General features: G+C 38.4%; 3 protein-coding genes across 4 annotated transcripts; 2 read left to right on the forward strand and 1 right to left on the reverse strand.

The window, feature by feature from the left end:
* The first annotated feature begins 555 nt into the window (after window positions 1–555).
* LOC103945671 (receptor-like protein kinase HERK 1) lies at window positions 556–4,065 on the forward strand. Its single transcript, XM_009356265.3, has one exon. It carries the CDS (start codon window positions 948–950, stop codon window positions 3,447–3,449), a length of 2,502 nt encoding a protein of 833 aa, XP_009354540.1. The 5' UTR covers window positions 556–947; the 3' UTR covers window positions 3,450–4,065.
* Window positions 4,066–10,763: 6,698 nt separating this feature from the next.
* On the forward strand, window positions 10,764–15,791 carry LOC103945670 (calcium-transporting ATPase 1, endoplasmic reticulum-type). The gene is made up of 8 exons (XM_048588806.1): window positions 10,764–12,423; window positions 12,667–12,736; window positions 12,826–12,947; window positions 13,488–13,769; window positions 13,894–14,271; window positions 14,484–14,593; window positions 14,739–14,967; window positions 15,106–15,791. Exons 1-8 carry the CDS (start codon window positions 10,963–10,965, stop codon window positions 15,688–15,690), a joined length of 3,237 nt encoding a protein of 1,078 aa, XP_048444763.1. The 5' UTR covers window positions 10,764–10,962; the 3' UTR covers window positions 15,691–15,791.
* Window positions 15,792–25,018: 9,227 nt separating this feature from the next.
* On the reverse strand, window positions 25,019–26,254 carry LOC103945668 (histone H4). Of its 2 annotated transcripts, none has more exons than XM_018647075.2 (2): window positions 25,661–26,254; window positions 25,019–25,555 (listed from the first exon to the last, which is right to left on the reverse strand). In XM_018647075.2, exon 2 carries the CDS (start codon window positions 25,527–25,529, stop codon window positions 25,218–25,220), a length of 312 nt encoding a protein of 103 aa, XP_018502591.1. In that variant the 5' UTR covers window positions 25,530–25,555; window positions 25,661–26,254; the 3' UTR covers window positions 25,019–25,217. The 2 variants fall into 2 exon arrangements, with proteins under 2 accessions (XP_018502591.1, XP_018502592.1); XM_018647076.2 differs by having other exon boundaries at window positions 25,019–25,567.
* Between the last annotated feature and the right edge of the window lie 1,518 nt (window positions 26,255–27,772).

A 27,772-nucleotide genomic window follows, 5' to 3' on the forward strand; every position in this document is an offset into this window, starting at 1 on the left:
AAGCGGATAGATTTTCGTCACTCTAGTTTTTGGACAAGGATTGTCTGCCCTCCTGTGCCTTTCTATTTGTGTGGTCACGGTTAAGTCGCGTCAACATTTTATATTACTATTTATTTTTATCTTATTATCTCTATAAAAAAACAATATACAATATTGACGTGATTTAACCGTGACCACACAAAACAGGAGGGCACGAAAAGGCACCAGAAGTGGAAGGGCAAACAATCTTTGTCCCTAGTTTCTACCTATGCAACGTCAATACTTCTGAAACTTTGGGCAATTTTTCAATTAATTAACTAATAAATTAAGGAATGTGCTATCCACACATCTCATTTTACTTCCCACACACCCCTTGATAATTTTTGTTTGTTGATTTTTTTCAATTCATCCAATCTGACGGTCAAAAATTAAAAAAATATGTAAGAAGTAAAATGAAATGGGTAGATATCACATTGCTAAATTAATTATTTTAACTTTTCATTCACTTCTTTACATATTTGACTCCGTTTCCCATTTTGTTTGGTAGTTTTCGTGGATAGTTTAATGTCTAAAAGAATCTTTGAACCTGTCAGTATCCAACTAAGGTTGTCATCTGCTTCAAAAAAGCTTCTGATTTGCCAGATTTGTATACGATCTTAACTGTTCTTCATATTATTTGAAATTTTCCATAATTTTAGAGAGAGAAAGAGAGAGAGAGAGAGACAAAAAAAAAAAAAAAAAACCTCTGCTATTGAACTCTCAAGATTGTATCAGATTTGTTTTGGAGCTCATTTGATCTCAAAGGTGACATCTTTTCACTTCTCCAATCAATTCTGTTTCTGGGTTTCCATTAAACTTCTGTTTCTGATAATTAGTTGAATTCCTGTGTGAAAACCCTGATCTTTTTGGTCCCAATTGAGCTCAGGAAACCCTAATTTCTTGGGTTCCTCGGTAAATTTCCCAACTTTATGATGATGGGTTGTTTTAAATTTGATCTGTTCATCTGGGTTTTTTCTGTATTGTGTTTGGGATTGTTGTGCAGTGGATTTGTTCCCGCTGACAATTACCTTATAGACTGTGGATCACTTGCCAATACTACAGTGGGTAAATGTGTTTTTCTAGCTGATAACTTGGCTTCCAAATATCTTTCATCCCCAAAAGGTGTTGTTGCCAATGTTTCTTTGAAATCAATCACTTCCTTTGATGATTCGCCGCTGTATCAGACAGCGCGAATCTTCCCAGAATCCTCCAAGTACACCTTTCCCATAAGCCAAAGCGGTAGGCATTGGATCCGCCTTTACTTCTATCCGTTTACTTTTGGTAGTTACGATTTGAGCAAGGCCAAATTCTCTGTTTCCGCCCAAAACTTTGCGCTCCTTACTGATTTCAGTGTTCAAAACACTTCTCTCAAAGAATTTTCGGTGAACGTGACTTCAGATAGCCTTGTTATCACCTTCACCCCTTCCAGCAATTCGTTCGCATTCCTAAATGCGATAGAAGTTGTTTCAGTACCCGATCAACTCATAACTGATGATGCCAGCACCGTGTCTGAGAAATTCCAGGGTTTGACGAATCAGGCTCTGGAAACAGCTTGGAGGGTCAATATGGGTGGACCAAGAGTGTCTTTCGAGAATGATACCCTGTGGCGAACTTGGGTTCCTGACCAAAGTTTTCTAGTAAATGAGAACCTTGCCCAAGATTTCTCGAACATTGCAGCTGTTAAGTATGAGGCTGGTTTGGCAACTGCAGACATTGCTCCACAAACCGTCTATGGAACCCTCACTGAGATGAACTCAGCAAATAATCCCAACAGCAATTTCAATGTAACCTGGGAGTTCACGGTGGATCCAGGGTTCCAATACCTTGTTCGATTTCACTTTTGCGATGTAGTAAGTAAAGCTCTCAATCAGCTGTACTTCAATGTTTATGTTGACTCTTCCAATGTTGCTCCAGATCTCGATCTGAGTTCTGTAGCATTTAATAAGTTGGCTGTTCCATATTATCTGGACTTTGTTACAGCTTCCACTGTCAGAAATAAGCTGCGTATTAGTATTGGCCCCTCTGCTGAAAACAATGCTTATCCCAACGCCATTCTAAATGGGCTCGAGATTATGAAAATGAACAATTCAGCAGGCAGCCTCAGTGGAGCCAACTCAGTTTCTTCTTCGAATCCAGGTTCAAAAAGTAACGTTGGAGTAATTGTGGGTGCCAGCGTTGGGTCATTTATTGCAGTGGCATTGGCTGGGGTTCTCTTTGTTCTGTGCAGAAGAAGGAAGAGACTGGCAGACCAAGGCCATTCTAAGACTTGGATTCCCTTTTCCATGAACGGAACCAATTCTCATACCATGGGAAGTAAATACTCATATGGAACAACTGCTAGTGCTGCTTCTAACTACAGCTATCGTTTTCCTTTTGGGGTAGTACAGGAGGCTACGAGTAACTTTGATGAGAGCTGGGTTATTGGAATCGGTGGTTTTGGGAAGGTATACAAAGGAACCTTGAACGATGGAACCAAAGTGGCTGTCAAGAGGGGAAATCCAAGGTCTCAACAGGGACTTGCAGAGTTCAGGACTGAAATTGAGATGCTATCTCAATTCCGTCACCGCCACCTTGTCTCATTGATTGGGTATTGTGATGACAAGAATGAGATGATTCTGATATATGAATATATGGAGAACGGAACCCTGAAGGGTCATCTCTATGGCTCAGGTAACCCCAGCTTAAGTTGGAAACAAAGGCTTGAAGTATGCATTGGATCAGCTAGAGGACTTCACTACCTTCACACTGGTTATGCAAAAGCAGTTATTCATCGTGATGTGAAATCGGCAAACATCTTGCTTGATGAGAACCTCATGGCCAAGGTTGCTGATTTTGGGCTTTCTAAGACGGGGCCTGAAATTGATCAAACCCATGTCAGTACGGCGGTGAAAGGGAGTTTTGGATACCTTGATCCTGAATATTTTAGAAGGCAACAACTGACTGAGAAATCAGATGTGTATTCATTTGGGGTGGTTTTGTTTGAGGTTCTTTGTGCAAGACCTGTTATAGACCCGTCTCTTCCGAGGGAAATGGTGAACTTGGCTGAATGGGCAATGAAATGGCAGAAGAAGGGGCAGTTGGAGCAAATCATAGACTCAACTCTTGCAGGCAAAATCAGACCAGATTCTCTGAGGAAATTTGCAGAAACCGCCGAGAAATGCTTGGCCGACTATGGTGTTGACAGGCCCTCCATGGGAGATGTGTTGTGGAACCTAGAGTATGCCCTTCAACTTCAAGAGGCAGAGATTCCAGGCGACACCGAAGAAAATAGTACCAATATGATTGGCGAGCTATCCCCACAAGTCAACAACTTAAATAACGTTGATACAAGTGACTCTGCTGCACAATTTGAAGTCTCGAGCGTGGATGATCTTTCAGGTGTTTCTATGAGTAAAGTGTTCTCACAGCTGGTGAAGTCCGAGGGTAGGTAACTGTTCCAAGATAGTATATGCTACGAGTTTAGCATCTCCTTCAGTAAACACTTCTTTTGTGGTAGTTTGCTGATTGAACTTGATGAAGCATTCTGAGTTCTCCTTTTGTACAGAAGGGGGTGGCGGTTTGAGTGTGTTTTAGATTCATAAGGATCTTGTGTAACTTGTTATTTCTCATTCATGTTCCATTCCACACTGTATGAGGCAAAGGTTCAGGGGATGGCTCCGTAGACCCTCCTTCTCCCAGCTATCTGTCGCGTGTAGTTCATATGATCGGTGACTGAGAGGAAGGGCGTATGCGTATCCCACTTCAGACTTTCACCATATGAAAGGCGGTAAAAGTTTCATTTTCGTACTCTTCCTTCTACGGATTTTAGTTTATTTTGAGTGATATTTTGCGTGATGTTTTGTTTGTCGTCGATTGGTTCTTCAATAGAAAATAGAACAAGAGGAAACAGTTTCAGGTGCTTCTCTCAAACTCCCTAGTAAATGGATGTGTTTTATACAGAGAATGTAGAAACAAAAATGATCAAAACTATAATTTCTTCCCCTCTAGTTTTTTACACTTTCTATGTATCGAAACATTAAGATATAATGGACTTTCCTATTCTTTTTCCTTTTTCTAGTGAACCTGTAGTTGCATTCCTGCACGTTCATTGTATCATATATCTTTGTCATTGACTTGCACTCGAGTTCCAATTAGTAGTTTAGAATATGGCATCGTTCGACAAAAATAACAAAGGAGATGATTTTTACACCTACAAAAAGGGTGAGCGTTTATCGTTTCTCTTGTTAATAAAGCAAAGTCTTGTAGCTTAAATGATTATTAAGAGCATTTACTTCTACGCTCGAGTCTCTCCTCAACAGTTCATGTTAAATCGTTCAATTTTCTATTGAGATGCATGCCACTAAGTCAATATATACGCTCGATATGCAGTCAATGTAAAGTCCACAAGGGATGTACACCATGTTGTAAGCTGTGCACTGGATTTCAAAATCATCAAGAAAAAAGAAATACAGAACCGAAACAACACCCTACGGTTGAAAATTTTCATCTAAATAAACGTCATTCGGATGAAATCCAGCAGCATTTGCAGGACGACAAGGCGCTTGTTCGTGTGCGTGTTCCATACATTCTTCATCTCGTTGTCAGTTCTCCCCGTCAACAGAGACGATATAGCATCCCACCCGAAATTTAGTTTTTGATACAAGAAAGTTATAAGCAAAAGGAGTAACTGTTACAAAACCTTCCTCTAGGCAAAGCCTGTGCAGCTGGAAGTTACAAACGCCCTGTTCCTCAACCGGATTTAGGTTGAAGTCCTCTTGATAACAAACCGCAAAAGAGATCCCTCGCAGATTCAACTTTCCCACAGTGGCACAGCCCTCCGATAAGAATATTGTAAACCGCAACATTTGGATCCAATTTCTTGGCTCTCATCTCTTCAAACAATTCAATTGCCTTCGACAGTTGCTGGTTTTTGCATACGTTTGAACATCTGGAAGTTGCCGCAACCCTGCATCTGAGAGCAATTTTTCTGCATCTTGTAACTTCCCCACTTTGCAGAAAACGTCCATAAGAGTGTCATAAGTAACCACATCCGGAACGAGCATCCGAGCCTCATCTATCCTTCTATGCTTAGAAAAGCCATTTATCAATATGTTGTAACCACGAGCATTAACCATGGAGCCCTTGCTAAGCATTAGGTCAAAGACTTCTTTCGCCTCTTCCATTTCTCCACGCAAGCAGTCACCATCCAATTGTACGTAACTGCGTTAGATTCATTATCTCTTTGGATCATCATTTCTACCACATTTTTTGCTTCCCCAACAAGCCCCTCCTTACAAAGTGTATCTACCAACACGTTGAAGGTGTGCAAATTTGGAAAGATATTTTTGCTCACCATTTCATTCAACAATCTAGTATCTTCTTTCCACTCCCCTAATTTGCAAACTCCATGAATCAAAGATTCATCGCATCAACAAGACAACAACCATAGTATCTTTACAAAGACCGTCGATGATCGTGTTATAGGAAACAATGTTAGGCTTAAAAGCTCCTTCCACCATCTTCCTAATCAACTGAATAGATGCGTGGTTGTCACCTTTCAAGCAAAATCCCTTTATTAGTGTGTTGAACGTGATCACATTGGGTTTACAGTTACCACTCTCCATCATTTTATTGAAAAGTCCTGCTGCCTTAGCCAACGGCGGAGCTACTAACAAGGCTATGGTGGGCTCTAGTATAGGGAGAGTTTTGTAGGGGTGAAGTCAATTTCGATTTCAAAAGATTTTAATACTCTTTTAAGTTACGGATTTCATAGGATTACGTAGACTTCTATAAAATCCATATGGATTTTGGAAGATTTGAGAAGATTCGTATAATAGATTTCTATGGATTTTGATGAACTTATGCACTGCTTAATCATGATCTTCAAATAGATCAAATGATGATAAATGTGCCAAGGTTATAAATCTAATCAAATTGTCACAGCAACCATTTTTCATCCACAGCTTGTCCCCTCCCTCTTATGCTATTTTTGTCAAATGTTTTCTGGGCAATTATATAGAGCATTCACACAAAGTAATGCCTCTCAGTTACATCTCTCATTCACATATAAATCTTGATTTCGAAAACCTGACAAGAACGAATCGATACAACTAGACACAAAGAGAGAGAAATGGGAAATTACCAGTAAAAACACATTTCATATCAAAAGAACAACACCAACAACAAAACCCCGTAAAATCAACAACAAAACCTTCATACTTCTTACGCAACAAAAAGCCTCATACTGTTCACAAATAGTTTTTCAAATCAAAGGAGAAAAGTCTACAAACCATAATCTTCAGAAAAATCATCCAAAAAATAAAAAATAAAAAAAATGGAAATTGACCAATATATGCATACCCAGAAAGAGTGGGACCCAAGAACACAATGTAGAAGAAAGGTCCCGGAGTTCAATTTGGTGCTTATATCGGCTTGGGAGAGAGAAGTCAAATTGAAGCTTTGAAAAGAAATCCTTGGGGAGGAGATGAGATTCTTTGTAGCCTTTGTTATGCATAAAATTTACTCTTAAATTCTACAAAATCCTTTGCTCAAAGAAATCTCTCAAAATTTATGACATTTTGAATACCTACAGATTTGAATGGACTTTTTAAAATCTTAATCAATTATTGTTGGATTTGAATGTATTCTTCAAAATCCTGTTAAATCTTAAATTGATTACACCGTAATTTCAAAGTCTTTTAATTTTTTTTTTTAAAACTTAATTGACTACATCCAAATTTTAATATCTATTATCTTATTAAATCCTAAATTGACTACCTCACTTAAATTTTTTTAAGCTTAAAAATACTAATTGTTTGGGTAATTTTTTTTTATTTTTAATTGTTATAACCCATGCAATATGTACACACACACAAGCCTGTTAAAGAATAAAATATAATTATTAACATTATTTTAATCAATTCAAAATCCATACGAGTCCTAGATTCTAGAGATAATGATCAACTTTTAATATTTTAATATTTTATTCTATTCAATACCGTACGGTTTTAGATTTTCTAGGAGTAAGTAATTATTAGTTTTCATTATTTTATTGTTTTATTCATTTGTTTTGATGTGATTTTAAAATAATGGAAAATGTTTTTAGTGAAAATCATTTGGGAACCGATTCTTAATAAAAATGCTAATAAATTCTGAAAAGCATTTAAAGTGCTTACTGAAAAAAACACATAACTTGTAAAAATCACTTAAAATGCTTTTAAAATCTAAAAACATTTTTTCTAAAAATACTTTCAGTTATTTTAAAATAACATCCAAACGAGCCATTGCATATTTCTTAGCACGTTTTTCGGTTGTTTCAAAGGCATAGGAGCCTCTGAAGTCTGCATGCGTGAAAGTCTACTAATTTTCTCATCAATTGTAAAGTTTTCTTGCCACTTTTTTTTTCCTAATTCATGATTTGTTTATTTGTTTATTGTTTGAATTTTAAAATGCGTACTCGAAATTTGTTAGGTATAATTTATCATATAATTGTGTTATTATTGGTCAATTTGTTAGGTCTAACCATTTGTCTAATGAAGAGATTTATAAGTATCAATTCATTTTTAAGAAAAAGAAATAATGATAATAACTAGAGAGTGATGATACACCTTCTGCAATTATTGAAGAGTCCTAAAGGTATTATTTGATTGAGAACCCACATTGTCACATCCCCGGTTCGGGACGGATCATTTTCTGGGCCCGCTCCACCACCGTAGCACGATATTGTCCGATTTGGGCTTATCATTCCCTCACGGTTTTGTTTTTGGGAACTCACTAGCAACTTCCCAGTGGGTCACCTATCATGGGATTGCTTTAACCCCCTTCTCGCTTAACTTCGGAGTTCCTACGGAACCCGAAGCCAGTGAGTTCCCAAAAAGCCTCGTACTAAGTAGAGATGAGAATATACATATAAGGATCACTCCCCTGAGCGATGTGGGATGTTACAATCCACCCCCCTTAGGGGCTCGACGTCCTCGTCGGCACACCACGACCAGAGTTAGGCTCTGATACCAAATTGTCACATCCCGGCCCGGGAAGGGATCATTTCCCGGGCCCGCTCCACCACCATAGCACGATATTGTCCGCTTTGGGACCCTACCACGCCCTCACGGTTTTGTTTTTGGGAACTCACGAGCAACTTCCCAGTGGGTCACCCATCATGGGATTGCTCTAGCCCTCTTCTCGCTTAACTTCGGAGTTCCTACGGAACCTGAAGCCAATGAGCTCCCAAAAGGCCTCGTACTAGGTACGGATGGGAATATACATATAAGGATCACTCCCCTGATCGATGTGGGATGTTACACACATCCTCTATGGATCCCAAAAAACTTAGCCTATGGATCAAATGATCCGGGTCGTTGAAATTTGATCTAATTACTAAAATTATTATAACTTTAGAAGGATCATCTGTTTGTAGCCGTTGGATCAAATTTCAACAGTCCGGATCATTTGATCCTTAAGCTCAGTTTTTGGGGATCCGAAGAGGATCTGGGTTCTTTGATTGATAGGTTGATTTGACTTGTATGGACTCTCCCCATTTCTACAGCAAGTACTAAACAAGATTTTTCATTAATACAAGACTTCGCAACAAGATAGAGAGTGTGTTTCTAGCATATTCAATGATTGTCTACATTAAAAAAAAAACTTGCCAAAAATGTTGATTCATATGAAATAACAAAGGATTTCAATTATATTAAGGATTGAAGGGCACAACTTGAATATGTCTTTTTCTTCTTTTTATTTGTTAAGTTGAATAAGATTGATAATAAATGTTTTCTTTTTATTGCAAATTGCAAATTTAAATGATTTCTTTGTTAAATCTAGTTGAAACTTGAGTTATAATTTCTTTACTTCAAAATATTACTTTTAGGTTTATTAATTTACAACTTTATGTAAGTAACAAAAAAAAAAAATATTGAAGTATTTGATTTCGTAATAATAATTTTAACTTAACTCATTCCCAAGATAATTATTGACTCTACTGTTGGCCTCAGCCACTCCATCTTGAAGAAGAAAGCCGTGGGTCAGGGTGTTGAAGGTGGCCGCCTCTGGTACAGAACCAAGTTTGAAGAAGTTTCCCAAGACAGACAAACCAAACCCCATTTGGTTCAAATGGCAAAAGCAATTAATGATAATTGTTAGAATATAAACATTAGGACGAATCCGAATTTAAATAAGTTAAACTTGGCAAATTGACCCATGAGTCTTGATTGAACCGGACAGCAGAAGTTGTTGTCCACGTTACCTTATACTATCTCCAAGCCATAGGATACAACTTAAAATATAAGTTTAAAATTCCCAAACCATCTCCAAACATTAGATTAAAATAAAATATATCTTTGGACTGGATTTTATTATTTTAAGTCTGGCTGAAATTATTCTAATCCATCAAACTGTTGTATTTCAAACTTTTTTTTTTGTTGTTTACTTATAATTTAACGGATATGATCAAATGAGATCAAATCTAATGATAAAATAATTTACGAAAATTATGTAAATCAAATTTCATATAAATACTTATGTATTTGTATGATTTTTAATTGCTTATCCGAATTTAAATATTTTTAGGTGAAAATGTTCACAAAAATAAATTAAAATAATCAACATAAATTTTATTTTAAAAAAAAAATCACCAAAAAAAAAATTCAAATTATTTTTTAATAATTTCGAACTAAAATTTTAAGCTATATGCTCATAAATGTTGGAAGAGAAAATCAGTTTTTGAATTATAGCTTAAATGTTTTTGGCTGAAAATTTTAAGTTTTATCTCTGAGAGTTGAATTAGCATGTTGGTTTAATGGTAAGAAGCCGAGCAGTTGATTGGTGTCCAAGGCACGAAGTTTGAAACTTTTTTAGTGGGATCCACCTTCGTACTTTAAGAAAAAAAATTATTGATAGTTGCATCACCTCTTCAGCTCGCCGTCAAATCGTGGGCCCCAAAAAATGGGAATGCCCATGTGTCCGAGATTTGACACTTTTTGGCCATCCCAGAGGCTGAATTGAGCCCCAAAATACGGCCGAATCCTTTTCCTAGGGATCCGTGGGATTTTAAGATTATGTTTTTTTATCGTACATCGTGTATTTATTTTTATTTAATATTATTTATATTTAATTTTAAATTTTAAATAATTTATGACTGCATGATATACGATGAACGAACATGATTACAAAATTCTTAGAAAAATGATCTGGCGAGGCTCCTTTTCCCACAATATGCCATTTGCAAATGCCCTTTGGTTGGAGACCTTTTTGTTCAATTTTGGGTGCAAATATTTAAAGACTTTTTAACTAAAATGGTTGATAATATTAGCATAACTCTTTATTTAGTTTTTAAGATTTAAAATTCATAAAAGTGGTATTTGAGTTAGTCCATCATCAATCATTTTGATTATTTTGTAAAAAAATTCCATTAAATAAATATAAAATGACAAAAAAAAATTTCAATGTACATCTAATTAGAGTAAAATTTTCACTTACATATTTTAAAAATGTAAAATCAAATACATATCAAATTAATAGAGATATTAGATAGATGATACAAATAAATGATACGTGTAGGATTAATTAATTTGTGTATGATTTTTGCAGCTCAAATTTGGAGATGGCCTAAAAACCTGGGAATGTTGTATATAATTCGGAAGGAAAACAAAAAAGAGAGCAGCATTTAACTTCCTTCTAATTCGAGTGGACCCCATCATTCCAATGACGTGGAGCGACCTCGTCGGCTGTAGAAGAGGAATCTCTATGTTCCACTTGAATCGCTCTTCAGATTCCCGATCGTGTGACACAAACAAAAACAACAGACAAGAGAAAAAAATAATCAAATTTGCTGTTGGAAAAGTCTAAATTTCCAAATTTCAGTTGGTCACACTCCCCGACAGAACCTCCACATTTTTTTACTCTGTTTTTCTTCTCTCCAAATTTTCTCAGCTCCCAAACAGAAAGAAAGCTACAAATTTCCAGGTGATGAAGCGTGATCACATTGCCAGAAGGAAAAAGAAACTCGATCCCATGGGGAAAGAAGGGCAGAACTACGGGAAGGGAGAGAGTCCGAATCCGAATCCGATTCCGAAAGCCGATCACGCTTTCCCGGCGTGGTCGAGAGACGCCAAGGAATGCGAGGACGCGTTCCGAGTGAGTCGCGACTCGGGCTTGTCCTCCGAGGAAGTCGACAACCGGCGGAAGATGTACGGATGGAACGAGCTGGAGAAGCACGAGGACCAGTCGATGTGGAAGCTGTTGCTGGACCAGCTGAGCGACACGCTGGTACGGATTCTGCTGGCGGCGGCGATCATCTCGTTTGTCCTGGCCTGGTTCGACGGCGAGGAGGAGAAGGAGATCACGGCGTTTGTGGAGCCGCTGGTGATTTTCCTGATCCTGATCGTGAATGCAATCGTCGGGATTTGGCAGGAGAGCAACGCGGAGAAGGCGCTGGAGGCGTTGAAGGAGATTCAGTCAGAGCAGGCGGCGGTAATTAGGGATGGAAGGAAGGTGTCGAATCTGGCGGCGAAGGAGCTGGTTCCGGGGGATATTGTGGAGCTGAGAGTTGGGGATAAGGTGCCGGCGGATATGAGGGTTTTGAACTTGGTGAGCTCGACGTTTAGGATTGAGCAGGGGTCTTTGACAGGAGAGAGTGAGGCAGTGAGCAAGAGTGTGAAGGCGGTTTCGGAGAATTCGGATATTCAAGGGAAGAAATGTATGGTTTTTGCGGGGACGACTGTGGTGAATGGGCATTGTGTTTGTTTGGTGACGCAGATTGGGATGAGGACTGAGATTGGGCAAGTGCATTCCCAGATTCAAGAAGCTTCGCAGAGCGAGGATGATACCCCTCTTAAGAAGAAGCTGAATGAGTTTGGGGAGATTTTGACTATGATCATTGGTGTTATTTGTGCAATTGTTTGGCTCATCAATGTCAAGTACTTTCTCAGTTGGGAGATTGTTGATGGTTTGCCGACCAATTTTCAATTCTCATTCGAGAAGTGTACTTATTACTTCAAGATTGCAGTGGCATTGGCTGTGGCAGCCATTCCCGAAGGCTTGCCTGCCGTGATCACGACTTGTTTGGCGCTTGGAACACGAAAGATGGCTCAGAAGAATGCACTTGTTAGGAAATTGCCGAGTGTTGAGACTCTCGGGTGCACTACTGTGATTTGTTCTGATAAAACTGGTACTCTGACTACCAATCAGATGGCTGTGGCAAAGCTTGTGGCTATTGGTTCGAGGCCTGGTACTCTTCGAGCCTTTGATGTGGAAGGAACCACCTACAACCCTTTTGATGGGAAAATACAGGACTGGCCGCCAGCTGGTGATATGGATACCAATGTTCAAATGATAGCCAAAATCGCTGCTGTGTGTAATGATGCTGGTGTTGAGTTATCTGGGAGTCATTATATTGCCAACGGGATGCCCACCGAGGCAGCTTTGAAGGTGAATTTGCAATTTAAGTATATATATATCTGCTGTTTATTTGTCTGAAATTTGAATTGTTGTAGTTTGCATAGATTACATGAAATCGCGGAAATACCACAACATTTAATATAAAACTGTGTGGTTGTTTTGTGTTCCTTATATGAAATTTTCGAGAGTATCTTAAACATGTGTTGGGAGGTTTCTAATAAAGATCGATGTGTTCTTTTTGTTGTTGGTCATGAACTTTGTGGTTTGTTTCAGGTTCTGGTTGAGAAGATGGGAGTTCCTGAAGTATTAAATACTTGTTTCTCCTCAGTTGGAGATCTACTACGTATGTAACTGATTGCTAAGTCATTTGTTATTTCATGATTTTTTCGTGGGCATAAAGTTTCATGTTCTTTTCCCCTAATCACATTGAAGGTTGTTCTCAACTATGGAATGACATTGACCGGCGAATTGCAACACTTGAGTTTGACCGTGATCGCAAATCCATGAGTGTTATTGTGAATTCTGGCTCGGGAAAAAACTTACTTTTTGTTAAGGTACATTGCCTGATATATCTGATTTGGTAAGTTTTTGGTATTTTTCCTAATACTCTCTATGTCGCTTACTCAGAGCTATACTTGATGCGGTAACTACTTCTGCTCTTGTCCCATTGCATAAACAGGAGAATAGAATTGATTTTGTTGCTGGTATCAAATTATTAACTTGCACATAGAGTAGAAAGCTGAATGAAATCACCTATTTTGCCTCAAGGGGCTTACACATATATTGCACCTGATATCAGTTTCTGAACTTTTCTGGTTACACTGCTACATCCTGTTTGCATGCGTGAAGCTAAATCTTTGGTTTCGACAGTTCTTGGTATATATTTTGTTCTGTTCCTTTCCTCCTCAAAATGTTCATCTTCCTAGTTGTCTCACTTGAGAAGGTAATATTTCTCCATTTAAACTATCAAATTTCACGTCCAAGAATCAAGAGTTGGTTTGCTTGTCAATGATATTGAGTATGCCAGCCCATTCTCCTTGTTTATAATGGAAAACTTTACGAATTGATTTCTGATTGACTTAAAACCTGTGTAGGGTGCAGTTGAAAATGTATTGGAACGGAGCTTGTTCATTCAGTTGGTTGATGGCTCCATTGTAGAATTGGACCAAAAAATAAGGGATCTTATCTTGGGCACCCTTAATGAAATGTCAAGTAGTGCATTACGTTGTTTGGGGTTTGCATACAAGGACGACCTCCCAGAGTTTGCAACGTACAATGGTGATGAAGATCATCCAGCTCATCAGCTTTTACTCAATCCTTCCAATTATTCTTCAATTGAGAATAAACTTGTTTTTGTTGGCATGGTCGGGCTAAGGGTGAGTGTTCCTCTTTATTTTTTTTCTTGCAAATCTGCTAAACTCTGCTGTCCCCTTTTTCATTTGCTGATAGAAATTTGAAAGTTCTGACAAACTTTCTTCACGTAATTGTAAAATGTTGAAGGATCCTCCGCGAAAAGAGGTCCGTCAAGCCATTGAGGACTGCAAGGCTGCCGGAATCCGTGTTATGGTTATTACAGGAGACAACAAGAATACTGCTGAAGCTATTTGCCGTGAAATAGGTGTATTCAAACCTTCAGAAGATATTAGTTTGAAAAGCTTAACAGGAAATGAATTCATTGATCACCATGACCAGAAAAGTTATTTAAGACAAAGTGGAGGCCTGTTGTTCTCTAGGGCTGAGCCAAGGCATAAACAAGAGATAGTGAGGCTGCTCAAGGAAGATGGGGAAGTGGTTGCAATGACTGGTGATGGAGTGAATGATGCACCTGCCTTGAAGTTGGCTGATATTGGTATTGCAATGGGCATTGCTGGGACAGAGGTACAGTAATGACGATTCCTCTATGTTTACTTATTTTTGTTTAATCCATTATGCTGAATCTTTCTGTGATCATGACAGAGACCACGTAGTTTGTCTGCACACGCATTGCATAATGCTCATCATGAATCCATGACCATCGAGCAAGACTTATTGAATGGCGTTTTCATCATGTTTATTTTATATATTCATCACTCTTGGCCCACTTGTTCCAGGTTGCCAAGGAAGCCTCTGATATGGTATTAGCAGATGACAATTTTAGCACTATAGTTGCTGCTGTTGGAGAAGGCAGGTCTATTTATAACAACATGAAGGCTTTTATCAGGTTTGATTCTTCTCCATCGAAGCGTGTCAAGCTATGTTCATCTGTTAATGGAAGGCCTTAGTTTCTGTGTTAATGCACATCCTGCTGTCGAATCTCATTTTTGAACTTTGCATATGATCAGCTGCGGTTCCCTGTTTCTTTGCAGGTACATGATCTCCTCAAACATTGGCGAAGTTGCATCCATTTTTCTGACAGCTGCCTTGGGTATTCCAGAAGGGATGATCCCAGTTCAGCTTCTCTGGGTCAATCTGGTCACCGATGGACCCCCAGCAACAGCTTTGGGATTCAATCCACCGGACAAAGACATAATGAAGAAGCCCCCTAGAAGAAGCAACGAGTCATTGATCACTCCTTGGATCTTATTCCGTTATCTGGTACGACAACTACATAAACATTTGGTCATCAAAGAACCAGATTTCAGACAATTTAGTAATATTTGTGCTAACATCGAATTCATTGTGTAACCTACTCAATAATCTGACAAAATCCGAAATCCTTTTGATCTGTTGCAGGTAATTGGGCTCTACGTCGGGACAGCAACAGTTGGGGTGTTCATTATTTGGTACACTCATTCCTCATTTTTGGGCATCGACCTTAGCCAAGACGGCCATAGTCTAGTGACATACTCTCAACTTGCAAACTGGGGCAAGTGCCCTTCATGGGAAGGATTCTCACCATCCAACTTCACAGCCGGATCCCAGGTGTTCACTTTCGACACCAATCCATGCGAATATTTCCGTTCTGGAAAAATCAAAGCCTCGACTCTCTCCCTCTCCGTCTTGGTTGCCATCGAGATGTTCAACTCCCTCAATGCACTATCCGAGGACGGAAGCCTCTTGACAATGCCTCCCTGGGTCAATCCGTGGCTCCTTCTAGCCATGTCCTTGTCATTCGGCTTGCACTTTCTGATCCTCTACGTCCCGTTCCTTGCGGATGTGTTCGGCATTGTCCCTCTCAGCCTGAACGAATGGCTCTTGGTGCTGGCTGTCGCGCTTCCGGTGATATTGATCGATGAGATTCTCAAGTTTGTGGGAAGATGTACGAGTAAGTTGCCGGATTCTACTACTATCGACAGATCTAAGCAAAAAGCAGAGTGAGCGCCAAGAAGCCTTGGATTTATTAGTTAGAATTGTAGTGGACTTTATAAAAACAACTTTGCTAATACAAATTTGAACTGCATTCGACATGATTTTTCGGAGATTCTGCGTTATTTCAGTATTGTCAGATTTTTTTATAATTTAATTAAATAAATTTCAGAAATAAAACAAAATAAATGAGGTAAAATGAAGGTGAATAAGCAAAAACTTCTAGCATTTGCTTTACAAAAAGAATATAATTGAAGCAAATATATTGTTGCCCACTGTCAGTTTTGCATTGCTTTTTACTTTTTAATGGCTCAAAATTGAGCTATTTGTAAACAATTAAAGGGATTAAATTGTAGTGATGGTCCCTTAATTTTAATCAAATTGGAGCAATAGTCTTTTAACTAAAATGTAGTCTGCTTACGTGAAGCTCGTGGTTTCTCTTCTATTTTTTGCATTGGTCTTGAATTAAGTTTGATAGATTGTTTTTAATTCACCATAGATTGTTTTTATATATCGTATTTAGATCTTTTGCAGAAGTTTTAATTTACAAGATCAATAGTACTTTTAGTAAATAACACTATTAAATTTTAGCAAAAGCTACAAGAAATTCAAAATAATATTTGACTGATGTCCAAAATCAAACAAAAATTGTAAACTGCGTGTAGCACGCGTAATTTGAAAACAAAAAAGCAATGCAAGATACCTATCTCTAGAGGGGCGTAGCGCCGTGCAAGAGTGATAAATTCCAACAATCAACACGGATAAATACATTTAAGTCGTGCGTGTAGAAAGACTAGTTTGTTTCTATTCAAACTTTGATTAAGACGCTTTGAAAGTTACGCCAACACTTTTGAAATTTTTTTTTTTACATATCATTATTTTGTGTGTGTGTGTTATTTTATTTTTTTATATATTGAGTGTCATATCGTTGATTACAACCTACATACTGAATCTATCATTTTAGTTGTTAAAGGTTTTTCTTTCTAATTACGTGAAAAATGTGGGGTGTAAGGGTAATATAGAAAAATACGTGGGGGTGTATTAGGATAAATTTTAATTGAAAAAGTAGTTGTAGGGTGTATTCAATAATATGTGAGGTGTATTTAGTTGTTAGAGGTTTTTCTTTCAAATTACGTGGAAAATCAGTTATAAATTATAGGTGATTGATTTAATCACTTATCTCATTTTAATAATCTTTCTCGATCAAAATAATTTCTTTGTTTCTCCAAAAATTAAATGTGTTGTAGGCCTATTTGATTGAATTGTATAAAGGACAGAAAGGGAGAGGAGCTGGCGGCAATAAAGAGAGAAGAGAGAGATTTAATTTTGAGGTGTGTGTTGTATCACCCCCTTATGCTTTTATTTATAGTAGTAGGATAGGTAGAATCTTTACCCTAATAGGATTACATCTCCAAGAGGAATTAAACTACTAAAGGGAATATACAAGATACACTAGGATTTACACAATTACATTCCTAATCCGATTAGATTGCAACACTCCCCCTTGAGTGTGTAAATACTTAAACAAAATGTCGCATCAGATCTTCAACAAATGAGGTAGAACATTTGATGAAGTTGTTGGCACAACGAGTGAACACTAGTATCAAATATAAGAAAGTAAGTATGCATTGGTAGTATAACTCACAAAACCTCGCTATGGTAAAACCCAAGGCATGGGGAAAACCCATAGACTAAGGAGAATAGTGAGAAGTATGCATAATGTCTAAAACAAACGTCAAACCTGATGAAAGTAGTGAACTCAATGGAGTATGATCATCCCAGGATGGGTGCCTCATTAAAACCTCGTTAGGTAGCAAAAACCCAGTGGGAAAAATGCTCCTAATCGTAGGAAAAATAGTACATTAAGATCAAGTGAGTATGCTTCAAGATACTCCCCCTAAGTTAGACATAACTTACAAATAAGAGAACTATAAGTGATTCAACTTAGATAATTTACGCATACCGATTCCTTGGACGAGCTTTTGAAAAGTGGACTTGGGTAATGACTTTGTGAAGAGATCGGCCAGGTTGTCTTAGGAACGAATTTACTTGACTTCAATGTTTTGATGTTATTATTGATGGTGATAATACAAGAACTTTGGTGCTATGTGCTTGTTGTTGTCTCCCTTGATGTATCCCTTCTTTAGCTGCTCGATACATACTATATTGTCTTCAAAGATCATCGTAGGAAGGTCAACGACAGAAGAAAGATCACTAGTGCTTCAAATATGTTCCATAACTGCTCTCAACCAAAAGCACTATTGCAAGGCTTCATGCAGGGCGAGAATCTCAGCATGGTTCGAAGAAGTCGCAACTAGCATTTGCTTGGTAGACCTCTAAGATATAGCAAGGTCTCCAATGGTAAAGACATAACCCGTTTGAGAATGTGTCCTATGTGGGTTAGACAGATAACCAGCATCTACATAACCAATAAGGCGAGAATTAACCTGAGGACCGATGGGGGTAACGGCTCCTCTCGAGGATTTGTGGATGTAGAATAAGCCCAAATCTGTCGTACCCTTAAGGTAGCGAAAAATGTCTTTAACACCATTCCAATGTCTGCGTGTAGGTGCATTACTGTATCTATCTAAAAGATTAACAGCAAAAGAGATGTCGGGTCTAGTGCATTGAGCCAAGTACAATAAAGCTCCAATTGCACTTAGGTATGGAACTTCAGGCTCCAAAATCTCTTTCTCATCCTCATTCGGATGGAAGAGATCTTGTTTAGCATCTAGAGTTCGAACAACCAATGAGTACTCGAAGGCTTCGCTTTATCCTCATTAAAACGTCACAACTTATGGGTATAGTTCGATTGGTGTACTAGGATTCAATCCAAACAATGCTCAATCTCCAGGCAGAGACAATATCAAGTTTTCCCAAGATCTTTCATCTCAAATTCCGATTTCAAGTGCGCGACAATTTCCTCAAGCTTTGCGGGAGTTCCAATGAGGCTCATATCATCGACACAAACTACAACGATCCTAAATCCAGAATGGGACTTCTTAATGAACATGCATGGGCATAGTTCATTGTTCACATAACCCTGACTTGTCAAATATTCACTCACACGGTTATACCACATCCGCCTGGATTATTTCAATTCGTAGAGTGATCTCCTCAATCTAATCGAGAGTGTTCCATGGTCTAGAACTATTTGAACCAGTCAATGGAAGTCCTTCTAGAACTTTCATATACATTTCCGTATCTAGATCCCCATAGATATACGTGGTTACCATGTCTATAAGCTGTATATTCAGTTTTTCAGAAACTACCAAAATGATAAGTTAGCAAAATGTTATGACGTCCGTTATAGGGAATACGTTTCCTCGTAATCAATCCCAAGGCGTTGAGAGAAAGCTTGCACTATGAGGCATGCTTTGTATCATACTATTTCATTCTTCTCATTACGCTTCCTTACGAAAACCCACTTGCAGCCCACATGCTTCACATGTAGTGGAGTATGAGCTACAGGCCCAAACACCTTTTGTTTCGCAAGCGAATCAAGTTTGACTTGGATTGCTTGTTTCCAGTTTGACCAATCTATTCTATGTCGACATTCATCAATGGAGTGTGGTTTAATATTGTCATTAAGCATGACGTCGGAAGCAACGGTATACGCAAATACATCATCGACAATCATCTCATTTCGATTCCAAACTTTATCCAAAGCTGCCTAATGGACCTAAATCTCATGATTCTCGGGAGGCCGATATGTCTCATTTAAGACATCACCGTAATATAGAATAACCTCATACGTTGGAACAGATGAGTAAGCAATGGTCGAATTTAGACTAGTGTCACTAGTTTGTGTCATTTTCCTCTTCTGGGGTTATGAATCCTTTGAACCAAGATGCCTGCCATGCTTCAGGGTAGAAGCAGGTGAATGGCTAGCTGCTAGTGTACCTTGCTGTGTGGGAGGTGCGGTCACCCCCAACCTCGGGGACGGTTTTGCCTTCCATAGCGATGTTACGGCTTACGCTTGGTAAGTTCATCTTTGCAGGTGCGTTTGCAATGGGTAAATGTGATCTTGTCGCAATGTGATATTGTCACCTTCACTAGATCAGTAAAAACATCTGGCATGCTTTGAGTAATGCTCTGAAGACTTAGAATATGTCGCAGTTCAGACTGAGGTGCGTGGAGATCTTAATGAGACATAGTGGGAGTAATCCACGACAATCCGCGACGTTCTATAGGAACATTAGTGATCTTATCTCCCCCTAACGACGGGAAGCCTATCTTATCGAAGTGACAATCCGCAAAATGTGCGATAAAGAGATCTTCTGTCAAGGGTTCTAAGTAGCGAATAATGGATGGTGAATTATAACTGACATTGATTCTCATTTTTCTCTGAGGACCCATTTTGGTACATAGTGGCGGTTCTATTGGCACATAAACTGTGCATCCAAGCATATGTAAATGTGAGACATCAGGCTCATATCCAGTAACCAACTGTAATAGTGAATAAGGTTGGGATAGGCCTCAGGCAAACAACATAGTTGCGTGCAATATTGCGTGACCCCATATAAATACTGGAAAATTAGTTCACATAACCAAAGTTCGAGCTATCGTTTAAAGGCGCTTTATGAAAGCTTTTGCCAAGCCGTTTTGGGTGTGAACATGGGGTACGGGATATTCAACTTCAATCCTAATAGACATGCAATAATTATCAAAGGTATGTGACATAAACTTTCTAGCATTATCCAGTTGAATCAACTTGATCGGATAATCAACGTGGTGAGCCGTTAGCTTAATAATTTGTGCTAAAAGTTTTGCAAATGCAACGCTGTGTGTGGACAACAAGCAGACATGTGACCATCGTGTCGATGCATCAACCAACACCATAAAGTATCTAAATGGTCTGCATGTTGGTTGGATAGATCCACAAATATCCCCTTGAATCTTCTGAAGAAATTTAAGGGGGTTGTGAATAATCTTTGTAAGTGAGGGTTGAATGTTCAACTTCCTCAGGGAATATGCTTTGCAAAGTGGATGGCTGGGATAAGATTTCAAGTGATTCCCATGAGATGTTTTGAGGATACGGCGCATCATATCTCATCTGGGGTTTCCCATTCGATCATGCCAAAGCAGGAGAATATCCTGGAACCCAACCATAGGGCCGGCCATATGGTGCGTCTCTACGACTTAAATGGTTGTCATGTACAACCCATTCGGGAAATGTTCCAGCTTTTCGTGAATATGCTATATTCGTAAGAAATGATACAAAAAAATTCAGAACCATTCTCTTCAGTGGTTTGAACATGATATTGATTTTCTCGAATATCTCTAAAACTTAACAACGTTCTTTCGGAACGTGGAGAATAAAGTGCATCTTTAATGGTTAATTCAATACCATTGGACAACATTATACATGCCCTTCTGTATCTTTCTATCAGGTTGGATGGGCTTGAGAGGATTGTCAAAAGTGCATTCTTTGGTACGAAATTAGTGAAATAGTGTTTCACACACAATATGGTGTGCATAGTTGCACTATTGGCCAGACAACTAACTTCCCCACTAGTCATACCTAGAAATGAATTAATTGAATCAGTCACATGCATAAATATAATTCAATTCATTCAAATAATCAATTCGAGAAATAATATCCATAAAATAATTATCCAAAGTTCAAAACAAACCAAACCAAACAAATAATTCCAAAGACTTAGAAAAATTGTCCAAAAATTTAACCATAGACCCAGAAATTTAGGTGAGGGTGTTCTGTCACTAGGGGTTTAACACCCTAAAAACATGTTTAAAATTCATTCTTCCATATGAGTGGATGCTTCCTGAAAATCTGAAACCTCCAGAGTTGTAATAGTAGCTTCGAGTATTGCTACATGCGCAAAGTTGGACTCACGACGTGCATGATACTTCGCAATGGCCTTAGGGGTAGCTCGGCATATGCGTGACTAATGATCCCTTGATCCACAATGGTAACACATGTCCAGTTCAGTGGAATCCGTTTGAATTGTAGTTTTTCTCTGTTCTTGAAGTTTGGGTTTTCAGGGCATGGGGTTGGCGGTTTTAGGTCAAGTTTCCTCCCTTGGATAGGCCACTGTTCGATGGACTTTGGTTCCGTGGTGGAGCTTGCCACATTTTTCCATGGCCACGATAGGATCTTCGTCGGTTGTGGTTGTTAGAATTTGTCGTATGCACTTTAGGCGCGGCGTTCGAGCCAATAGGTCGAGCTTGATGATTCTTCATCAAAAGCTGGTTCTGCTTTTCAGCGAGAAGTAGAACAGATATCAAATCTAAGAATTTGTTGCTGCAAGACAATATTGGTGTTGTTGAAGGTCGAATAGGTCTTCTCTAAGAGATCATATTCGGTTAACTCCTCGTTATAGAACTTAAGTAATGATCAAATTCTACAAACTTCAGAGTTGTAATTCATTCACAGACTTAAAGTCTTGGAAGCGTAGATGTTGCCAGTCATGTCTTGCTTCAGGCAAGAAGATGTCTTTCTGGTGATCAAAACGATCCACCAGGGCAAGCCAGAGGTATGTGGATCATTCTCTGTGAGGTACTCGGTCTGCAGTGCATCATGGATGTGTCTTCAAATGAAGATCATAGCAATAACTTTCTAAGCTTTGTCTACAGATGCATCATCGATTGGTTCCTTGATGGTAACTCTAAGACTCTTTGCAGTAAGGTGGAGCTTCACGTCTTGAAAACATTTCAGGTAGTTTCTTCCGAAGACTTCCAGAACAATGAAATCGATCTTGTTCAAGTTTGACATGTCCCTAAACAGAGGGTACAACAAAACGTGGTTAGTCATATGGAAAGCCATAGACATACATCGTAGAACATTCGAGTTCCATAGACATGTATTGGTTTAATTTGTGCATGAAAGCTACAGGTTTCATGTGGTAAGTTTTGAATGAAAATATCGGGTTTCAAGGGCACTAAATTCGAAACTACAGGATTGATTTATTTATGAACGATTAGTTCATATATAGGGGTATCTACAAGAACACAAAATACAATATTCAATAAAGTGTAGTGGATTTGTGGATTGCTTAAGGAACCCAAGTGTGATTGCTTCGGGACTATGAAAGATAGTCAACGGTCCAAAGAGAATAAATAATTTATTGAATTGGTAATGCCAAAAAGTGAGCTTCAGGCCAATAATTTTGGATTCATTGTCAGATTAGTGGATTGCTGGTCACTTTAATTTATTCAATAGATCGATACCATTCGAGGTTGATCGTAGAAGCAAAAATAATTATAACATGTGGGTTAAAATTATTTAAAATGCCAAAAATAGTATTGGATTCGAAAAACCATAACCCAAACATGGGGGCATGGGTGCCGTGAGTAGGGCAAAGCCTTATAGGGTTTATTGGGCTTGGGTAGCTGCAGAAAGCAGCCTAATGCGTGGCTTCAGGCCACAAGTCGAGTAATGCGAAGCCCAGTAGCAAGTTGCTGACGTTATAGGCTGAAACCAATGCACAAGGGGCAAGCCCAAAGGCTTGCGAGGGTGTAAGGAAACCCCAACCGAAGCTGGGTTTCGGTTATTAGGCCGCAGGGACAAGCTCAGCCATCTAGGCTGGCTTCTAGTATTGCGGGCCGTGGCAAATACAAACCAAGCAAACCAAGGAGGCTACTGCAGATGGGCCGAGGCTTCAGACCCGTGTTAGGAACAAGCCCAGCATGCTTCTGGCATGCAAGTGTGGGTCGGGTTTGGACTGGGGTTGTAGGCCTGTGTAGCAGACAACCCAAGTCGAAGCTTGGTTGGGTCCGAGAGATGCAGCAAGCCAGAGGGCTGCGAGCAAGGTCCAGGGCGTCAGAGTGACGTAGTCCCAAGGTGGTCCACGCGGTTGGGCTTTAGGTCAGCGTGGTGGTCTTGACGGTGGTGCTGTGGCAGTGCCATAAAAATCCCAGATTTTTGTGTGTGTGTGTGTGTGTGTTTTTTTTTTTTTTTCAAATTCTATGGTTAAAACCCCTATTTGCTTATAAATTAATTTTGAGTCTTTGACTCACAATTCCACATAGTATAAATGCGCAATGCATGAACAATTATATATATTGACAAAATATATGAACATATATACGATATATGTAATTGGAAGGAAAATATAAATATAGGAGGTTCATGCATCATGGGGAATGTTTTCATGTTTCAAGATTTTTTCAAACATCTTAATTTATTTTAGAAGAACCTGATTGGTAGAAAATAATTGAAAGCCTTTGAATTTGTAGAAGAGAGCCTCTTACGATCATTGAGTTCTTTAGCTTCTGGCAAAAGTGTGCTGATAACATGTTGTAGGCCTACTTGATTGAATTGTATAAAGGACAGAGAGAGAGAGAGGGGCCAGCGGCAACAGAGAAAAAAGAAAGAGATTTAATTCTGAGGTGTGTGTTGTATCACCTCCTTATACGTTTATTTATAGTAGTATGATAGGTAGAATCTTTACCCTAATAGGATCACATCTCTAATAGGAATTAAACTACTAAAGGGAATATACAAGATACTCCTAGATAGACTAGGATTTACACAATCACATTTCTAACCCGGTAGGATTGCAACAATATGATGTATATTCTTTTTTTCTTTCCAAAACAAGTTTTCAGAATGTTGTTCATTTTTGGGGTCAATTTGGGTACATCTAGCTTTTGACACAACACTATTAGTTTATAGTGCATTTGGGTTGTAAACATACCACAAAGTTGGTACATCTATGGAACATTTAAGTTTTCAACGTAATTTTTTTTGTAATAGTTTCAAACTCTCTCACTCCTCTTATTAATAGTAATTTTTTTTTAAAAAAAAAAGAGTTTTAAACGTACCAAGAAGTTGATACATTTATTTTGATCTGGGACTTCAACATAAAAAATAAAAAAAAAATTCAAACAAAAAGCATGCTTGTGTAATACAAACTTGAAATTAATCCTCAACCACTGAATCACTCCATGATAGTTTAATTTATGACATTTTTAATGTTGTAACTATGTAAAACAGGATTAATTTTTCAAATCCAACAAAATAAAAATAAAAACGTTTTTCTTTCCTTTATTATATTTTCTCCATTAGAAATAAGTGTTTTGAAGAAGGAAATTATTATTGGCACTTCAAATTTCTCTTTCTACACTCCAACTTCCTATATTTAGAAAGAAAAATACACTTATGAGGAGTGTAGAATGAGATTTTTGGAGTGTTAATAACATTTCCCTTAAAGAATACATTAAGAATGATGTTACACATGTTCATCCATCTCTATTATAGAAGTAGTATAAATGTGATATAAAATATATAATGAGAATAACATTTTTAATATATTAATGAATTTTTCAATTTCATGTAATCATCAATCTTCCCATATTCTAGGCAATTAGTTAGCTGGATAGATATAGGTGCAATATTTCGACCAAAAAAAAAGAAGAAATACAGGTGCAATAATTTTTTTTTAAATTAATAGTAATTAATGAAATTTCATATCATAAAAAGGGTTTAGTAGTATCTTACATGACACCACTTTTATTTAAAACCTATACGTTAAAAATACCCGATACCAATCCCCAGTCCCTTTGACAGCAAAACCCTAACCCCCGAATCCGTACAGAGTCCTGCCCTGCCTCTTGAGCGCATAGACAACGTCCATGGCCGTCACCGTCTTCCTCCTTGCATGCTCCGTGTAGGTAACGGCATCACGAATCACGTTCTCGAGAAAGATCTTGAGGACGCCGCGAGTTTCCTCGTATATCAGGCCGCTGATTCGCTTCACGCCACCTCTGCGGGCCAGGCGGCGAATCGCTGGCTTGGTGATGCCCTGGATGTTGTCACGGAGGATCTTCCGGTGACGTTTTGCTCCTCCCTTGCCGAACACCTTGCCTCCCTTTCCGCGTCCAGACATTGTTGCCAGCCAAAATTCTCAAAAACCTGAACACAAAACTAAAACAAAACATCAGAAGTCAGAGAGAGGAATCTGAAACCATAATCTACGTGAAACTGCAGAAATTTGAGAAGGGGAGAGAGAGAGAGGACCTGAAAATTGCAGAGAAAGTGAGAGAGAACTCGTTTGCTTTTGGGGAATGCATGGAGTGTTTGGATTTTGTGGGTATTTATAGGGCGATGTGGGATCCTGAGATGAGGGTCGATCCGCGTGGTAGATGGAAGGAAGGTTTTGGGCAGTCGATGGATTTGTGTTCGCGGTGGAGATGGAGGTGAAGGGTGAGTGAGGATCGATGACGTGGGTGTTTGCGAGTTTTCAGCGCTTTGTTTTGTGTTTCTTTTGGTTTGATTGTTCGTCGTAGGATAAAACCGCGCGGGGTGGTTGGCGCTGTTTTGGGAATGGGCTCTGTGAGGCCCAGGTTTTTTTTGCGTGATACACCCATCAAACTGCTCGGTACACCCCATCTTTTTAAACCATCATGTTGTTATTGTTAGGTGAGTTTAAATGTCAGGTAGTATAGAGATTTAGTGCTATGATCTAATGGTATTCCTCTTAATTTGTTGCTCAATACTTTGGAGGAAAAGTGTTGTGCAAGGTTTTAAAAACCAGAAAACGTCCAACGCTCTTGCTTCTCTTCCATCGACTATACAGGCAGGTTTACCTTTCTCCGTGGAATCCTCCTTGCTCACCACCTTTTTATTCTGCTCTACCTCCAAGGATTCCCCGTTCCTGATCATCATTCAGTTACAAGTCAATCAGAAAAATGACATAACTTGGATAAATATTAGCAGGGATATACGAGGTGATGTTACTATGGGGCAGCAAATTGAGTCAAATCAAAAATGGTTTAGAGTTTGTGGAATAATAGCACCGTAACACTGATGGGATGACATGTCCATTTGTAAATCTCAAGCAAATTACTAATGTTGGTTAGGCATGACTGAAATTCTTCTTGACTGACCCCCATTACATATCTTCTACTTCATGACACTTAAAACATATATCTAAAATTAAATAATATATATATATATATATATATTATTTCAATTCGGTTCGGGATTACTGAACGAATGAAAATGTGAGACTGATTTCTGTACCGAAATTTTTGGTTTAGTATTTTTTTGGTTTGGTTTCGGAATTTTTTTGATTCGGTTTGAAATATGTGGTATTTTTTTCCACCCCTATGAGACTTAGCTCACTCATTTGTTCATAAAAAATGTTAAGTAGTATAATACGTAAATTGTGTTTGCTTATTTAACATCAATTTGTTTGGTAAGCAAAAACACTTTCTAAATTTTGTTTTCTCTTAAAGTTGAGTCGATTTAATAAAAAGAGAGGATTTCTACATGATAAAAAAATGGAGAGGAAGAGAGAATATAATTGAGACAACACGAATTTGGTGTATGTAGCACTACCCTTCTTAGAATAGTCTTACTCTTACGTTTTGAAATAGACACTAAGGCTTGTTCGGAAGTGCATTTAAAATGACTAAAAACACTTTAATGAAAATGTTTTAGTACCAATCCAAGGCAAAAAATGCAAATGAATCTTGAAAAAGCATTTGAAGTGCTTATTGCAAGAAGTAAGAGTATAGTTCAAGTGCTTTTGAAACTCAAAAATATTTTATCTAAAAATACTTTAAACAATTCCAAATGTGTCATAAATTACCTCATTAGCGAGTTCATTTGTTTCATATTGTATTAACAAGTTGTATAAAATATATAAGAAAATATGGAAAAGGATCATCTCCGAATTTTATCTGTGCGGACTTTCGGAATCAATTAATCCTGGTTTTTCACCACAAATCGAAGGGCAATGCTTCCACCAACCTACCTATGTTCATTGCCTTCTCTCTTCTCCTTTCACTACTTCTCTTTCTCTTGTTCACAGATCGAACAAATTCGTGATAGAGGCACGTCGCCGACTCTTCTTAAACTCGATTGGCACAGAGAATGGGTTAGCGACAAAAAAGAGGTTACGATCCTACCTTCGTGGGTGGCGTTGCGCTTTGGTGCACGATGCGCGTTCAAATCAAGGGTGGCGTTTGGTTGGGTAGAATTGTAGGGAGGAGGAAGGTGGTGGATGATAATAAAGGGATCGTATAACTACAACCATACTTTTGAGTTTTGAGTTTTTTGTTTATGTATTAGTTGCTACAATTGAATTTAGATAATTATATTAGTTAGACTTTTGAGTTTGTGAAC

The sequence above is a fragment of a genome, unplaced genomic scaffold, assembly GCF_019419815.1.
Source record: "Pyrus x bretschneideri cultivar Hongxiangsu unplaced genomic scaffold, Pyrus_bretschneideri_v1 Contig29, whole genome shotgun sequence".
In the NCBI taxonomy this organism is placed as follows: domain Eukaryota; kingdom Viridiplantae; phylum Streptophyta; class Magnoliopsida; order Rosales; family Rosaceae; genus Pyrus; species Pyrus x bretschneideri.

Coding starts and splice junctions, on each gene's coding strand:
- LOC103945670 (XM_048588806.1), top strand. CDS start 10,963: ATGAAGCGTGATCACATTGCCAGAAGGAAAAAGAAACTCGATCCCATG. Junction 12,737..12,825: donor CTCAGTTGGAGATCTACTAC/GTATGTAACTGA, acceptor ATCACATTGAAG/GTTGTTCTCAACTATGGAAT. Junction 14,968..15,105: donor GGATCTTATTCCGTTATCTG/GTACGACAACTA, acceptor GATCTGTTGCAG/GTAATTGGGCTCTACGTCGG.
- LOC103945671 (XM_009356265.3), top strand. CDS start 948: ATGATGATGGGTTGTTTTAAATTTGATCTGTTCATCTGGGTTTTTTCT.
- LOC103945668 (XM_018647075.2), bottom strand. CDS start 25,529: ATGTCTGGACGCGGAAAGGGAGGCAAGGTGTTCGGCAAGGGAGGAGCA.